Source organism: Clinocottus analis, unplaced genomic scaffold (assembly GCF_023055335.1).
Source record: "Clinocottus analis isolate CAN_PGR_092001 unplaced genomic scaffold, fCliAna1.0.p SCAF_65, whole genome shotgun sequence".
NCBI classification, from domain to species: Eukaryota; Metazoa; Chordata; class Actinopteri; order Perciformes; family Cottidae; genus Clinocottus; species Clinocottus analis.
The window spans coordinates 220,001-237,483 of NW_027176224.1; the positions used below are offsets into that span (position 1 = coordinate 220,001).

Sequence of the window (17,483 nt, forward strand, 5' to 3'; positions counted from 1 at the left end):
CAGCTGATCCGTGAAGATGACTGACATCCAGATTGTTGTCGCCAGCTGGATCCGACTTCCCGTCAGAAAGCGTCAGAAAGTTGTTGTCACCAGAGAAGAAGAAGCATGTGGGCGGAGCTTCCTGTGGAGTTTAGACGGTCAGCAATAAAACAAAGTGCATCATGGGACCAACAACAACTTCAACAAGTCTTCCTGCTTCTGTTTGTTCCTCATGTCCAACACGTCGTCTCAGACGGGAAGTGTTGGCCGTCACTCATTGGCCAACACGAGGCAACTTATTGGCCAACACGAGGCAACTCACTGGCCAACACAAGGCAACTTATTGGCCAACACGAGGCAACTTATTGGCCAACACGAGGCAACTCACTGGCCAACACAAGGCAACTCATTGGCCAACACAAGGCAACTTATTCTTCAACACGAGGCAACTCATTGGCCAACACGAGGCAACACATTGGCCAACACGAGGCAACACATTGGCCAACACGAGGCAACTCACTGGCCAACACGAGGCAACTTATTGGCCAACACGAGGCAACACATTGGCCAACACAAGGCAACTCATTGGCTAACACAAGGCAACTCATTGGCCAACACAAGGCAACTTATTCTTCAACACGAGGCAACTCATTGGCCAACAAGAGGCAACTCATTGGCCAACAAGAGGCAACTCATTGGGCAGCAGAGGCAACGTCTCGGTCTGTGAGACGAGACTGAAGCTCAGAGAAAAGACGGTCAGAGGACTTCAGACCTTCTGCGAGTTAACATGAAGGAGTCTTGTGTTGCTCAGTTGCCTCTCCTGGTTGCCCAACACATTGCCTTGTTGGTCCTGATGCTCTGGTTTACACTTTGTAGTTAAGCTACGGGAAAAACATTAAACAGCAGAAAAAGAAGTAGAGGTTGAGTTTGGATCAAGACGTTGATCGGATGGATTGATGATCCCTGAGGACTGATCGGATGGATTGATGATCCCTGAGGACTGATCGGATGGATTGATGATCCCTGAGGACTGATCGGATGTATTGATGATCCCTGAGGACTGATCGGATGGATTGATGATCCCTGAGGACTGATCGGATGTATTGATGGTTGACTGATTGATCCTGTGAGGTGACTGTCTGGGTTCAGCCTGTTTCTCTTCTTTCTACACTGGTGTCAGTTTAAAGAGTCATTTCATTCACTGCTGTTTAAAATAAGACGTTTATACTTAGAGCTCATAGCTGTAGTTTGGATCATGTGACGGATTCATGCAGGAAGTGAAAATCTTAATCTAACGCGACTGAAGTGATTTAATGAAAAATGTCAAATGAGACGTCAAGTCATCGTTCAGCTTCTAAAATGTCTAAAAATATTAAAACTTTCATCCCAGTTTTAAACATCTCGTTCTGCCTAAACATAGAAATATAAAACAAACAACACTCTTAATGAGCGATGACGTAATGCTTCTATTTATGTCTCCGTCAGATCAATAACTAATGTGACCAATATGATTTATAAGTATTCCATGAATCAATACTCTGTCAGAGGCCAACAGTCTGAACATGGTGTGGATACTTCAGGGTCCACAGTCTAGACAGTAAAACACTGTTTTTATTTCACTTATTGTGTAAATCAAGCTGAAGTTAAATATGATCACAGCTGGGATCAATGATTATTATTGATTATCACTGATTGTTGGAGGGAAAGCTTTCATCTTTCCATCGCCCGCTGACCAATAATCTGCTTCTTTCATCATAACCAACCAATCAGCATGCGTAGGAGAAGCTCCGCCTTCTGAGGGCGTCGACAGGTGACGCTCCAATCAGAACTTCTGTCCCGATTATTGATCACATAATCCAATCAATGAGCCTCTGTGAACGATTATCCCCACTCTCCTGGTGGAGGTGTGTACAAGACACCATCAGCTGATGTTTACCGTCTCAGTATTTACCCCAAAGTTTACCAGAGCTTATTATTAATTTACCATAGTTTACCAACACTTTACCATAGTGTACTGTTAGTTTACTATAGTTTATTATTAATTTACCATAGTGTACTGTTAGTTTACTATAGTTTATTATTAATTTACCATAGTGTACTGTCAGTTTACCATCGTGTACTATGACTTTACCGTAGTTTATTAATACTTTACCATAGTGTACCATTAGGTTACTGTTAGTTTTCAGTTAACTTACATATATTCTTTACTTTAAATTACTTTAATACTATATATATATACACACACACACATATATATATTTATTTATATGTGTGTGTGTGTGTGTGTGTATAGTATTACATTTATTCATTGCCTTATTTTAGCATTTACATCAATTAGAGTGAATTAATGGTTCAAATTGGCTCCATTTGGTTTAGTGTTGAACCCTGAGAGATGAGGTCACGCTGCCTTCATGTTGCTCAACGTAACAAACTATGTTCAGTCCTTTGAAGAGTTGTCACGTCACCGGGAACGTGCACATTTGAACCGTGAGCGTGCACACTTAACGTGCACATCTCGTCCATCATGGACCGGAGCATCCCTCAGCGCTCCAGCTTCGGTTTTGGGTTGTCGTGTTTCCTGTGTTTTAAATAAAGCAACTCCAAACTGATCCAGGACCAGTTCCCACTGGTCGTAGAGCAGCTCCCTGATGGGAGGAAGCTGATCCAGGACCAGTTCCCACTGGTCGTAGAGCAGCTCCCTGATGGGAGGAAGCTGATCCAGGACCAGTTCCCACTGGTCGTAGAGCAGCTCCCTGATGGGAGGAAGCTGATCCAGGACCAGTTCCCACTGGTCTTAGAGCGGCTCCCTGATGGGAGGAAGCTGATCCAGGACCAGTTCCCACTGGTCGTAGAGCAGCTCCCTGATGGGAGGAAGCTGATCCAGGACCAGATGCATGTCCATGTTTCTGCTCCTCTCGTGTGAATAACCTGCTGTTTGATGAAACTCTGCAGTATAAACCTGTTTGTAACATTCAAGAACTTATTGTTTTGTTCTGGGTCGACTTTTTATATTTATAATTTCTTATGTATATTTGTTTTGTAAGAAAAAATAATAAAATAGAAAATTGAATCTGTGCTTGTTGTCTTGTGATTTCTGGACAGGAAGTTTAAGCAGTTTCAACACTTTACAGCAGTTTCAACACTTTACAGCAGTTTTCAGCAACAGTATTGTTTTTAATTTACAGCAGGTTTTATAGATTATTAAAAGTATTTCTATGTCTTATCAGCAGTTATTTACATGATCTGCGTTTGTTTTCATAAACAGCAGAATGCTGCCGCAAGGAATTGTGGGTTAAAATTATTAAAATTATTTAGATTATTTCAACTATTTAAATATGTAAAATTATTTAAACCATGCAAATGTTCCAAAAAATGTTTTAACCTGTTTAAATTAAATTATTTACATTATTCAAATAATCCAAGTTACGCTATGTGAATTATTTAAAGTATGTAAATGATCTGGATTATTTAAATTGGTTGTTCTTTCCTTTGCATGCAGAGGAGCAGCTCATGAGATCCTTCCTCACCAAACAGGACGAGGCCGCCGCAGCCGGATATCTGGCACCTTTATTTTGAAAAGCACCGAGCAAAAACATTTCAAAAGTAGGTCTTATTTTGAAATAACAGCGAAGGTCGCGTGTGTTCTCGCGGTGCTTTGATGAGAGCGAAGCAGAGGAGAGACGAGAGGAGGAGAAGGCAACCTGCTGGAGAGATCAGGAAGAGAACCGGATTAGAGGAAGAAGAGGAAGAGGAGGAAGAGGAGGAAGGAGCAGAACCAGGAGGGGGAAGAGGTGAAGAAGAGGGAGAAGAAGCAGAAGAAGTCCACGAGGAGAACAAGAGAAGAAGTAAACTGAGTTTACAAACAGGCTCAGACCCGCGAGGTGTGTTCAGGCCACGCCCCTTCAGGTAAGCGCTCAGGTGTGTTTCTGAACAAGCCAGGACACGCTGTGTGTGGGGGTGTGCGCGTGTGTGTGGGGGTGTGCGTGCGTGTGTGTGTTGTGACATCTCACCTGTGAGGTGTTAAATATTCTGACAGACTTTATTTTAATTATCATTATTATCAGTGTTTATTATTATTATCAGTGTTTATTATTATTATTATTATCAGTGTTTATTATTATTATTATCAGTAGTTATTAACATTAGTTTTTATTAATGTTAATCATCCTGTCTTCTTGGTCGTGTCTATATATATATATATATATATATATATATATATATATATATATATATATATATATATATATATAGATATCTATATCTATATAGATATATATCTATATATAGATATATAGATATATATATATATACATATATCTATATATGTATATATATAGATATATATATAGATAGATATCTATATATAGATATATATATATATCTATATATAGATATAGATATATATCTATATATATATATACATATATAGATATATGTATATATATATATAGATATATATCTATATATAGATATATATCTATATATAGATATATATCTATATATAGATATATATATATATATATATATATATATATATATATATATATATATCTATATCTATATATAGATATATATATCTATATATAGATATAGATATATAGATATAGATAGAAAGATATAGACCAGCCTCTCCAGGGTCTTCATCAGGTGGGATGAAGGTCCAGGGTCTTCATCACTTCATCAGGTGGGGTGAGATCGCCACCGGCCTGAAGCTGTTGAGGTCTTTGGGCTTCGGGGTCTTTGGTCGGTTCCACGCAGGACGTCTTCCACAGCTCGTACCTCTAAGTACACGGGGAGCGGACGTTATCGTTGATCGTCATCGTCTTCAACCAATCAGATCTTTAGTTTGACACGTGGCGTATTCTTTGACGTGTGATTGGTCAGTGGGCCAGCGTGACTTCTGTCAACACAACAAAAAGCTAGCTAGCTGCTAGCTAGCTGCTAGCATGACTCAGTAGCAGTCAGAAGAGTTCAGGCTGAAACATGAGAGAAGTTATGACACGTTCAGTGTTTTGCTCAGTGTAGTTTTTTTAACACTCAGTGGCTGAAGGAGGGGAAGAAGTGGACTTGGTCACAAACTGTTCTCAGATTCTTGATGTATTGGTTCTGAACCCAAACAAAGCTCAGTTAAAATGTTCTTCCCTCGGTCTTCATCTCCGCTCTCTGTTCGCAGAGCGATGGCTGGAAGCGGCTCGGCAGGAAATCCCAGCGCTGCCACGTCTCGCCGGCTTCCTGCCCGCGCTGATGAGGACACTGATTGTACCTCAGCTTCTGAGGAGGACAAGCGCCACGGCAGAGAGTCAGTCATTCTGCCCGGATCCCAGAACCACCAGAGTCCAGCAGAGAACCACCAGAGTCCAGCAGAGAACCACCAGAGTCCAGCAGAGAACCACCAGAGTCCAGCAGAGAACCACCAGAGTCCAGCAGAGAACCACCAGAGTCCAGCAGAGAACCACCATAGTCCAGCAGAGAAACCGGACCGTCTGCGTCTTATCGAACACAGAATCCACAAGCATCTTGTGGGTGAAAAAGATTCTCAAACCAAACCAGATCAACAACAACTGAGAGACTCTCAGACTTCTCCAGCGAGACCAGATCAAAGTAATCCAGATCCTCTTCCTGGAGAGCAACAGAAAACAAAGGATTCTCCTTTTCCAGAGATTCAACCTTCCCCAAGAAGCCCACCTCCTCTTCTCAAGCTCCACATCTCTGAGATCAAAGACCAGCGAAACCATCAGAATCCACCTTCAGAGAAACTCCCTTCAGCCTCACCTGAGAGGCATCAGGACCACCAAGCTCCTCCTCCTTACCTGAACACCGAGCAGGCTCCTCCTCCCCTAAAAACTCATCAGGCTCCTCGTCCTAACTTGAGCACCCAGCAAGCTCCTCCTCCTCCTCACCTGAACACCCAGCAGGCTCCTCCTCCTTACCTGAACACCGAGCAGGCTCCTTCTCCTCCTCACATAAACACTCAGCAGGCTCCTCCTCCTCCTCACCTGAACACCCAGCAGGCTCCTTCTCCTCCTCAAATAAACACTCAGCAGGCTCCTCCTCCTCCTCACCTGAACACCCAGCAGACTCCTCCTCCTTCTTCGACCGAAGTTTCGACCCTGGCTCCTCCGGTCCAGGCTCCGCCTCTCATCAAAGACCAGGTGGGGCCCCGCCCTCCGGTTTCTTCTTCAGGTGACCCTAAACTGTGCGGCTTCCTGCAGAAGCAGGGGGGGCCCCTGAGGGCCTGGAAATGGCGCTGGTTCACTTATGAGGAGAAGAAGAACCAGCTGTTTTACTACCGCACGCCTCAGGATGTGACTCCTCTCGGCCAGGTGGAGCTCTGCAGCGCCACCTTCACCTACCCGCTGCAGGCGGAGCGGGGCACCTTCCACATCAGGACACCTGAACGCACCTTCATCCTCAAGGTAGGAGTAGTCCAGTCTGCCGGACGTTAACTCAACAACCAGTGAGACCAGCGTTCAGCCTCCTTTCAATGTGTCTCTCTTTCTCAGTTTGTATATTTATTATATTTAATATCCCCCCCTCCACACAGGCCACGACCCAGGAGCTGATGCTCTATTGGCTGCAGCAGCTGCAGGTGAAACGCTGGCAGCACAGACGGAGTTCCACCTGTCCAGAAGGAAACAACAACAACAACAATAACAACAACACCGCGGAGGGAAAAGCAGGTAATGAGGTCACGTCTCTACTTCTCACTGCATCAACAGGATGTGACGGACCGGAGGCAGCAGGTGTGTTCACTTCCTGGTGATGTCGTCAACCACAGGAAGCCGTGTGTGTGTGTGTGTGTGTGTGTGTGTGTGTGTGTGTGTGTGTGTGTGTGTGTGTGTGTGTGTGTGTGTGTGTGTGTGTGTGTGTGTGTGTGTGTGTGTGTGTGTGTGTGTGTGTGTGTGTGTCGAAGACGTCTTCATGTTCTTCATGTCATGCATGTGCTGAGTGCGTCTGCTAGCGCCCCCTGCAGGACATTTACTTTATTAAATAAGATTTCTATGTGACATCTTAAGATGTATGGAGTACGCAACAATAAACAAAACAAGATTAACCAACAATAGTTTTGACGAATATAACTAATGATCAGAAACCCAGATTGTTGATCACGTGACTCTGACTCCTTCCAATTGACGGCCATCTTGCCTGACGAACAGGAAGTGAGACTGCAGACGGCTTCCTGCCCGTGTTGAGCGGCCCGCTGGGTCTGGTGGGCGAGCAGGCGGCCGGCAGGCCGGCGCGCACGCCGCTCGCCAACATGTCCATCAAACACCCGCTCATCGAGATCCAGTGAGTGGCGTGTTCCTGTTTTTTAGAGGAAAGAGAGACTACGTTTCCCATGAGCCTCGGCGACGATTACGAGGCCCAAACCTTTTTACTTCTGTGCAGGAACTCCGTCCACAGTCTGCGTAAGCGGGCGTCTCAGGAGTGGACTCAGAGCGCGCTGCATGCCGACGCCAACCCGGACTCCACGAGCACTTCCTGTCACGCAAGAAGTATCGGTATGAATATTAATAACGCATACTGTGCACACGCTCACGCACGACCATCCTCTGGAACCCTCACCTGTCACGTCTCACTCTCTCCAGCTCCCGTCGAGGCTCCGCCCCTTGCTCTCTCATTGGCCGAGGCAGGGGGTCAGGTGACCCCGACGGAGGGCAGGGATTGGCCCTCGCTGCCGGACAGTCGCAGCAAGAAGACGAAGAACCCCCTGATGGTCCTCTGCAGGGACACCCTGTCCTCAGACCGGATGTCCCGCCTCCAACAGGAGAAGCAGGTGCTGCTGGAGGACGTGCGGGCCCAGAAGGTGATGGATCACATCCCGCCTGTCCACCTGGTCCTGGTGGAAATTTTGCTAATAATAAAATCGGCTGATATTACCCATCAGGAGCTGGTCTGGATCCTCCACAAAGCCTTGGAGGCCTCTCAGCTGGAGAAGCGATCCTGTGCCGAGTTCTTGGCGGAGACCGGCGAGCAGGAGCGCCTGGAGCTGCTGCGGCACGGCGAGCGGCAGGCGGCGGACCTGCGAGGCCGCCTGGAGGACCTGAAGAAGGAGGCGGAGGCCGCCAAGGCCGGCCTGGCTCAGAGAGACGCACATCTGGCGCAGCTGCAGGAGGACATCAGGATGCTGCAGGAGAAGAATGACGCCAAGCAGCAGGTGAGCTGCACCTGGCTCCTCGCTGTCGGAGAGGGCGGGGGGCGCTCAGATGTCACATGGTTTGATGTCCTCATGAGTGGGTCAAATGGTTTCATGTCCTTAGCTGGTCCCTCCTGAACCTGCTTGTTCAATGACCTCCTCCGCTGGTTTTCCCGCCAGGTGATCATCAAGCTGTCTGATCAGCTGACCTCCTGCATGACCTCTGACGGCGGTTTGAACTCTCAGACCTTCAGACGACTACAGCAGGAAATCGAGAACCTGAAGGTGAACCTCTTTGAACTTTACCAACTTTATGAAGCGCACTAACGGAAATGCTAACAACACACTCGAAGACGACAAATCCTCAGGTAAAGGTGCATCGTAAAGAGTAGAGATGAAGCCTTGACGTCCACAGCTACACCTGAGGGAGGTTACAGAGTCGCACATTGTGTATGTAACACCTGTATATTGTTGCATCACCTGGTTTCTCCTTAAACTGACGTGGTTGTGGTCCTCCAGGATGATATTGAGGCATACAAGACTCAGAACCAGTTCCTGAACTCTGAGATCCACCAGCTGACCAACCTGTGGAGGACCAGTTCTGAGCAGGAGAAGAGTCTGATGGGGAAGGTGGGTCCAGCTGACAACCCTTTTTAAAAGTTTCATGAAATGTAAGAGTCAGAACTCAGCTTCCTGCTGTGGTTCCTCTCTTCTGATTGGCTGCAGTGCTCCTACCTGGAGGCCAGTCACTGCCAGGTGGAGAGCCGGTACCTGGGGGTCCTGCGGCAGCTGCAAGAAACCCCGTCTCTGGACCCGGTCCAGCGGGGGGCCGTCCAGAAGATGATCCAGGAGGCCCTGAAAGGGGAGCTGAAGACCGCCGTCAAGCTCAACGTGGCCAGGTAGTGAGGGGCGGGGCCTCAACACCAGGGGTGGACAGAATAACAGGAACACCTGGTCCATTGACTGTGTGAACCCCAACCCCATAACTCTAATACCCTAACCCTGCCCTCAGAGACCACGACCAGTACGGCTTTAAAATCATCCCCGAGTACGAGGTGGAGGACGTGAAGCTGCTGGCAAAGATCCAGGCGCTGGAGATTCGCTCACACAACCTGCTGCATCAGGTATAAATCCTCACCTGTAGACCTGTGTACCTGTAGACCTCTGATATATATTTATATATATATCTATCTCTTCCTTCAGGACGGTGCAGAGCGCCCCCTGCTGAGCCGCTGGGCTCAGTTCCTTGCCAGCAGGTCGGAGGACCTTTGTCCCTCACCTGAGCTCAAAGCCCTGCTGCGAGGCGGCATTCCTCAGGAGTACCGCCAGCAGGTGTGGCGCTGGGTGGTCCGAGCCAGAACCCGGACTATCAGGGAGCATCACCCACAGCGCTACCAGCAGGTACGCAGGACATTCACACCTGTCCAAACCTGATCGCTCCCGTCCACACCTGGATGTAGGACCTGTTAATAACTTCCCAGTAATCCAGCTGTTGTGTTTCCAGCTGTGTGAGAAGAGTCGGACGTGTTCTAATTCGGCCTCCAGACAGATCCAGCTGGACCTGCATCGCACCCTGACAACCAATCAGCACTTCTCCTCCCCCTCTAGCCCCGCCCTCCAGCAGCTCCGCCGCATCCTATTGGCCTTCTCCTGGCAGAACCCTGCCATTGGCTACTGCCAGGGACTCAACAGGTATGTTCTCCTCTGTTGAGGAAAGGTTTCTGAAAACTCACAATCTGTACTCCGCGCAGGTGTGATATGAGACGCGCAGGTGTGACGTTTTGCGGGACGTGTCTCTTTTAGGTTGGCGGCCATCGCTCTGCTGGTCCTTCAGAGTGAAGAAGACGCCTTCTGGTGTCTGGTGGCCGTGGTGGAAGCCATCATGCCTCAGGACTACTACACTAAGAACCTAGTGGCCTCTCAGGTACCGACAGAGAACGTTGTGACAGAACCACACTTCATTTCTTCTGAGCGATAATAATATTACTTCAAGTTGGTTAAACAGGATTTTCTCTAGCTATTAATGTTTGGGTTTATTTCTCAGTGTGAAGCTCACATTTCCCGTATTTTCTTGGAAACTTAAAAGCGAACTGATGGCATGTGTAAATCTGCAGCTTGTCAGTCCAAAACTAAATATTTGTGATTGATTGGTTATTGATTCCTGTGAACAGGCGGACCAGCGGGTGCTGAAGGACCTCCTGGTGGAGAAGCTGCCCAGACTGGCGGCTCACTTTGAGGAGCACGGCATCGACGTGTCGCTCATCACCTTCAACTGGTTCCTGGTCCTGTTTGTGGAGAGTCTGCCCAGCGACATCCTGCTGCCGCTGTGGGACGCCTTCCTGTACGAGGGCACCAAGGTACACGCAAGGACACACAAGAGCATGCAAGAACATGCAAGAGTATGCAAGGACTTTGACTCTTCTCGGAAGAAATGTCAAACTAACAGAGATAGGGCAGGTAATCTCCTGGCTCACGGACCAGGACCAGGGCATTGTGAGACTGACCCTTTGGATTAGATCTCCCTCTGGAAATGTGGAAACTGACCCCAAGTTCATGAATAATGTTTTGTTGAGTTATTATTCAGAGCTTTATTCATCAGACTGTCCAGCGGAGGTGTGGAGTGGGCACAACCCTTTTGGAATCCATACCCTTCCCCAAAAGCAGTAAGGACATGCCTAACAATATTGACGGAAGTGCAGGAGGCAATCAGACTGCTCCAGAATGGCAGATCTCCAGGCCCGGACGGGTTCAGAGTAGAATTTTACAAAACATACTCCAACCTAGTCTCCTTACTGCTAACAAAAGTACACAATGAGTCATCTTCAATAGGATAGCTGCCCCCAACGCCCCCAAGGACAAAGGACCCCCGATAATACAACAGAAATAGAAGGCAGCAGTAGTAGCAGAAGTATGAAATGTGATTTGATTGACACCTTTGTGGCTTTGTGTTACAGGTGATCTTCAGGTACGCTCTGGCTCTCCTCAAATACAAAGAGGATGACATTTTGAAGATCCACGACGCCGTGGAGCTCTATCAGTACCTGCGCTTCTTCACCAAGACCATCTCTGACGGCAGGTAAAGACTCACCTGGTCTGACCTGAGGGATTCTAGCTTTTTACGAAATGATCCTCATTGTAGTGATGCTGCCGCCCGCTGGAGCTCAACACACTGCTTGTGATGCTGTAGTTTATATTACACAGTATATAGTACACACAGTATACAGGACACAGTATATAGTCACAGGAGGATTTCTGTAGACGCTTCTTATCTCAGTTTCAGATTCTAGAGCTGTCCGTCATCTTCAAAGTGACCATAAACTTTTGTAATAATGGAGAATGACCTCGAGCTGACCGGTACCGAGTATATGGTACAGAGTATATAGTGCACAGTATGTCATATACAGTATAAACTATTGTATTAATGGAGAATGACCATCTGACGCGTGGATGAAGCCGGTAAACGTGGGTTGCTCCCGCAGGAGGTTGACCGCCATCGCCTTCAGCGACATGAACCCGTTCCCCGGCCGCCTGCTGAGGAACCGGCGGGCGCTTCACCTGGCTCGCCTGCAGGGGGAGCTGCGGGAGCTGGAGGAGCAGCAGAGGGAGTTCGTCACGGAGAGCGCCGAACGGAAAGACAAGGAGCTCGACGCGGCGGTCAGCGAGGACGACGAGGAAGTCTGATCTCACTCGCCACGTTACACCTGATGCTGTTTAATCCGCCTGACGACAGATTCTTTACTGGACAAACACGTTGTGGTGTTGCTGTGCTTCTCATCACACAGGTGCATGTTTCTCACACATGGAGCTCTGTTTGAAGAATAAACAAACATCTTTCCAACGAGATAAGATTTATTGACAAGAAGATTTGTTTCAACAAAGAAACAATTTACCAAACACACATTTCCTTACTTTTTGTTTACTGTTTATATAAATGAATAAATGGCTTTAGCCTCTGTACGACCTGTGATGAGGATGATGGATATTTTACATACGTTTTTGTGAATAAACAATACAATTATTATTTGTAAAAAAATAAATGACTTAATGAAGAAATAGAAAGATCCATTATTGTTTCCATCCATCTTCATTTCTCCCTTCTCTCCCCTGCACATCTCTCCACGCTGCACATTTAAAGTCACTCGCCACTTTACCCTCACCTGTCACTTCCAATAATCATAACCTCATTCCGTGCACTTTACTTTACCTTTACTCTTATTATTGATCGTTTACCTATTTATTTTTTTATTTTTTACTTGCATCCTTACTTATTTACTGCATCTTTACTTATATACTCATTACTTGTTTTTATCCAAATTTGGTACTTTCACTTGTACAGTTAAATGTTCTTTGTTGTTGCTGCTGTTGTTGTTGTGTTATGATGCACCTTCCACCAGAACAAATTCCTCGTTTGTACTAACTTACTTGGCAATTAAACGTTTCTGATTCTGATTCTGATTAATCTGGAGTCTGGTCTCGGCGGCAGCAGGTCCAGCAGGCTTCCCTCCCACCAGCATCATGTTGCAGCTCATCCTGGACGTTCCCGAGACGTTCCCAGTCCAGCTGGGAAATATAATCCCTCCAGTTGTCCCGGGTCTTCCCTGGGGTCTCTTACCAGTTGGGTGGTGCCCGGAAAACCTCTAATGGAGGCGTCCAGGAAGCATCCTGATAAGAAGCTCATCCCCTTACTCTTTCTCTAAGGCTGAGCCCTACGGAGGAAACTCGTTTTGGCTGCTTGAACTCTTTCACTCGGGGTGGGCACCAATAAGTCATAATCATGTAATGTGCTGTAACGCTGTTACGCTGCTCATTCTGGTCACATGACATCTTTTGCTTCTGTCCATCCGGGCAGAGTGGGGAGCGCTGCAGATGAGGTGTTATTGACGGGTGTGGCCCGTAGAAGGAGCTGTGCTGTGGCTCAGACTGTTGGAGGTGTTGTTGATGGATGTCGGGCGTCGCTCCATTGTGGAAACACTGTGGAAGAAACGGATGTTCTTGATTATGAAGTCCACAACCATCAGTGTTGAGGAGCGACCGCGATATCATTTCCACATTCATACAGCGCGGGCACAGCTATATTCAGTGTTGACACAGGAGCCTTTTAATATAAAGTATTTTTATATTTAAAAAAAATACGGTAAAAAATAGAGATAGAGATAAAAAAAATTCAGTAAACTTTTTTTGTACAACATTGTTCCTTAAATAATTGATTCATACAACAAAAACACAAGCAGCATGTATTCTTCTTGATTTTTATTAACGTGTAAATACATGACGAGCTGATTATGAGAATCTACAATTAACCAACGCTTTAAGGAGCAGACCAATTATTTCTGAGACGTTAACCTCGGCTGCAACGATGACAGAAAACTATTTTAATAATCGATTAGTCGTTAAAGTAGTTTTCCTTAAAATATCAGACAAATCAAGACATTTAAAGACACCAAGAACATTTGGAACTTTGATCTGACATTTTATTGACTCGCGTGGTCTTCCTCACGTGGTCTTCCTCACGTGGTCTTCCTCACGTGGTCTTCCTCACGTGGTCTTCCTCACGTGGTCTTCCTCATGTGGTCTCCAATGTCCCACACCGACTGGTCGCGGACAGCACGGTGACCTTTGACCCTGACCTTTGGCCCGACGATGCCGACGAAGAGTACGACACCTTGTTCCCCGGAGAAGAGCGGTTGTGCTCTGGGTCGCCGCGGCAGCACAGCGCGTCCTTGGCCTTCTCCCTGAACTCCACCGACACGAAGTAGAAGATGAAGGGGTCGATGCAGCTGTTGAAGGTGCTAACCGCTAAGCTAACCATGTAGGGGACGTAGAGGTCCTCGCCGTCTCCGTCCAGCGAGCTGTCCGCGTAGGTGAGGAGGAGGAGGACGTTGCTGGGCAGCAGGCACACGGTGAACACCAGCAGCACCAGCACCGTGACGCGGACCGCGTGGCCGTACTGCCTCCCCTCGGCCAGCAGGGTGCGCAGCACGGCGCCGTGGCAGTACAGCACCACCAGGAAGGGCAGCAGGAAGCAGACGGCGAACAAGCTGGCGAAGTACGGCAGGAAGTATTTCTCCTGGTCCTCCTCGGGCAGCGCGTCGTGGCAGGTGGTGATCCGCAGCTCGTCCAGCACGTAGGTCTGCCGCGTGGCCAGCAGCGGCAGCATGGCGGCCAGCACCGCCGCCCACACCGCCGCCGTCATGTACAGAGACGTCCGCCGGCCGCGCAGCGCCATGGCGCCAAACGGGTGAACCAAGGCGATGTACCGGTCCAGAGCCACCAGCGCCAGACACAGCACGGACCCGTACATGTTGCCGTAGAACACGGCCATGACCACGCGGCAGAAGGCCTCGCCCAGCGCCCAGTGGTTCCCTCTGAAGTGGTACACGATGCGGAACGGCAGCACCAGCAGCAGCAGGCAGTCGGCCACCGTGAGGTTGATGAGCAGCGTGGTGGACGGCAGCGGTTTGGTCCTGAACAGCAGGACCCACAGAGCCAGCAGGTTGGAGGGCAGGCCCACCACGAAGGCCAGCGAGTAGAGGACCGGCAGGTACACGGTGGTGGTCGGAGCCTGGATCTCTTTCAGCTGCTTATCCTTCAGAGTGGTGAAGTTACAGCTCGTCTTCAGCCGGAACGCCCGCAGACCTGCAGGGACCAGAACACACATCAGTCTCTAGACCTTAGTGCTGATAAAGACTTGTCTTTATCAGCACCATCAAGACCATTATATCTTAAGGAGCTTATAGTACCATATTACCCCACTAGAGAGATCATAGTACCATATTACCCCACTAGAGAGATCATAGTACCATATTACCCCACTAGAGACATCATAGTACCATATTACCCCACTAGAGACATCATAGTACCATATTACCCCACTAGAGACATCATAGTACCATATTACCCCACTAGAGAGATCATAGTACCATATTACCCCACTAGAGAGATCATAGTACCATATTACCCCACTAGAGACATCATAGTACCATATTACCCCACTAGAGAGATCATAGTACCATATTACCCCACTAGAGACATCATAGTACCATATTACCCCACTAGAGACATCATAGTACCATATTACCCCACTAGAGAGATCATAGTACCATATTACCCCACTAGAGACATCATAGTACCATATTACCCCACTAGAGAGATCATAGTACCATATTACCCCACTAGAGAGATCATAGCACCATGTTACCCCACTAGAGAGATCATAGTACCATATTACCCCACTAGAGAGATCATAGTACCATATTACCCCACTAGAGACATCATAGTACCATATTACCCCACTAGAGACATCATAGTACCATATTACCCCACTAGAGACATCATAGTACTGTCTCCTGTCTCTCCTCAAGGGTTCTTCCCTTTTTCCCTGTGAAAGTTTTTTTAATATCTTTATTTAGGGGAGTTGTTCCTGATCAGATGTGAGGTCCTTGGAGAGAGGGGACACAAAATAAACTGAATTGAATTGTAACAACATGTCTTTACTGTAACAACATGTCTTTACTGTAACATGTCTTTACTGTAACGTGTCTTTACTGTAACAACGTGGGGGCTTTAGGGTTAACACACATTGAATCAATCAAACATGTCTTGACCTGTTTATGCTAGAAGGAGAAGGAAAGGAGAAGGAGACTTACGGAAGGACATGCTGGAACAGTCGTCTGCAGGGCGAGAACTTGGAGACACGCTGCAGATGGACGACAGCAGAGAGACGAAGACAAGAGTCCCGAACAACATCCTCTTCATCTTCACTTCCTTCAATTCTTCTTCGGTTTTCCTTCTTACAGTTCTTACACCCGTTTTTCTTTTTCACAGTTTTTCTGATCCTGTGAGCAGAGCAGCTCTCTTCCTCTTCCTCTAACAGTCCTGTGGTTTACAGTAGCAGTACTCTGTAGTACACTGTACTTGTAGTATTAGTATTCACACTCTTAGTGCTGTTGGGCTCAGCAGTCTGTTTATGTTACCTGATCTCAGAGCCGCCAGTGACCACTTCCCTCCACCGCCGATGGAATCCAGATGTGTGTGTGTGTGTGTGTGTGTGTGTGTGTGTGTGTGTGTGTAAGTGTGTACGTGTGTGAGTGAGAGAGATTGGTATGTCTGTCTTTGTAAGGCTATAAACATTCAGATGTGATGACGACATGAATTACGTCCTCACAAGTATAGACGCACCACAGTGTGTGTGTGCTCATGTGATTCAGATGATGATAAAAACGTTCAAAGTTGCTTCATCGTAGGACCGTTGCTCATGCGGATGAAGTTGCCAGTTGCTCTCAGCAACACATTGCTCCTGAACGGTGATGGACGGTTAAACGCAGAGAGCAAACGACATGTTTGAAAAAATATATAAAGTTTCAGTTAACCCTGAACTATGATGATCACAACCACAAAGAGACACAAAGAGACACAACACCACCATAAAGAGAGAAAGAGACACAACACGACTACAAAGAGACACAACGACAGATAACAATCTCAAAGAGGCAGCAAGAGACAGCAACATTGCTGCTGCTGTCTCTTCCTGTCTCTTCCATGTCTTCCATGTCTTCCTGTCTCTTCCTGTCTCTTCCTGTCTCTTCCTGTCTCTTCCTGTCTCTTCCTGCCTCTTCCTGCCTCTCAGCAGCTGATAAGCAGGTTTCCTGTCTGGTCAGCTGTTTAAACATCGTGACGATAGAAACGCAGTCAGACGTTAAAGATTCCTACAGAAATGAAAGTCTGTGAACTTTCTATGGCGGTAACACAACGGTGACCTCTGGTGACCTCTGGTGAAGGTTCACATTGAACACAACCATGTGAACACAATGGAGCTACGGGACTGAAACCTTGAGGTCTCTTTAAAGTAAAAACAGTTCCCTACGGTTCTCTCAGGTAAGCACACAGCGTACAGAAGGTTCTCCAGGTTCCCTACGGTTCTCTCAGGTAAGCACACAGCGTACAGAAGGTTCTCCAGGTTCCCTACGGTTCACTCAGGTAAGCACACAGCGTACAGAAGGTTCTCCAGGTTCCCTACGGTTCTCTCAGGTAAGCACACAGCGTACAGAAGGTTCTCCAGGTTCCCTACGGTTCTCTAATGGTTTACTGTCCCTTTGACATCCTTTTGGCCTTCGTTCCTCCTCCAGCAGAAGACAATCTGATCCAGCTGAGCCCACCATATATAATCTATATATATATATATATATATATATATATATATATATATATATATATATATATATATATATATATATATATAGATTATATATGACATATAATATGTATTATATATATATATATATATTAAATGTATTATATATGATATATATTTTCTATATATAATATATGATTTATTCTGTATTTTAAATATGATATATAATATAAAACA

General features: G+C 46.8%; 3 protein-coding genes across 4 annotated transcripts in view; 2 read left to right on the forward strand and 1 right to left on the reverse strand.

Moving 5' to 3' along the window:
- Window positions 1-3,047, forward strand: part of slc44a1b (solute carrier family 44 member 1b) — a 17,923-nt gene extending 14,876 nt beyond the window's left edge. For both annotated transcript variants that reach the window (XM_068604219.1, XM_068604220.1), the window contains exon 16: window positions 1-3,047. This exon is cut by the window's left edge and continues 903 nt beyond it. The gene's annotated coding sequence lies outside the window, so the exon portion shown is untranslated.
- Window positions 3,048-3,608: 561 nt separating this feature from the next.
- tbc1d2 (TBC1 domain family, member 2) lies at window positions 3,609-12,501 on the forward strand. Its single transcript, XM_068604218.1, has 17 exons — window positions 3,609-3,885; window positions 5,153-6,395; window positions 6,524-6,659; window positions 7,137-7,269; window positions 7,369-7,481; window positions 7,569-7,786; window positions 7,868-8,137; window positions 8,297-8,401; window positions 8,636-8,746; window positions 8,843-9,015; window positions 9,129-9,240; window positions 9,320-9,517; window positions 9,621-9,808; window positions 9,920-10,040; window positions 10,288-10,473; window positions 11,071-11,192; window positions 11,596-12,501. Exons 1-17 carry the CDS (start codon window positions 3,638-3,640, stop codon window positions 11,795-11,797), a joined length of 3,879 nt encoding a protein of 1,292 aa, XP_068460319.1. The 5' UTR covers window positions 3,609-3,637; the 3' UTR covers window positions 11,798-12,501.
- Window positions 12,502-13,383: 882 nt separating this feature from the next.
- si:ch211-132p1.2 (proteinase-activated receptor 4) lies at window positions 13,384-16,106 on the reverse strand. Its single transcript, XM_068604223.1, has 2 exons — window positions 15,763-16,106; window positions 13,384-14,752 (listed from the first exon to the last, which is right to left on the reverse strand). Exons 1-2 carry the CDS (start codon window positions 15,869-15,871, stop codon window positions 13,680-13,682), a joined length of 1,182 nt encoding a protein of 393 aa, XP_068460324.1. The 5' UTR covers window positions 15,872-16,106; the 3' UTR covers window positions 13,384-13,679.
- Window positions 16,107-17,483: the final 1,377 nt, after the last annotated feature.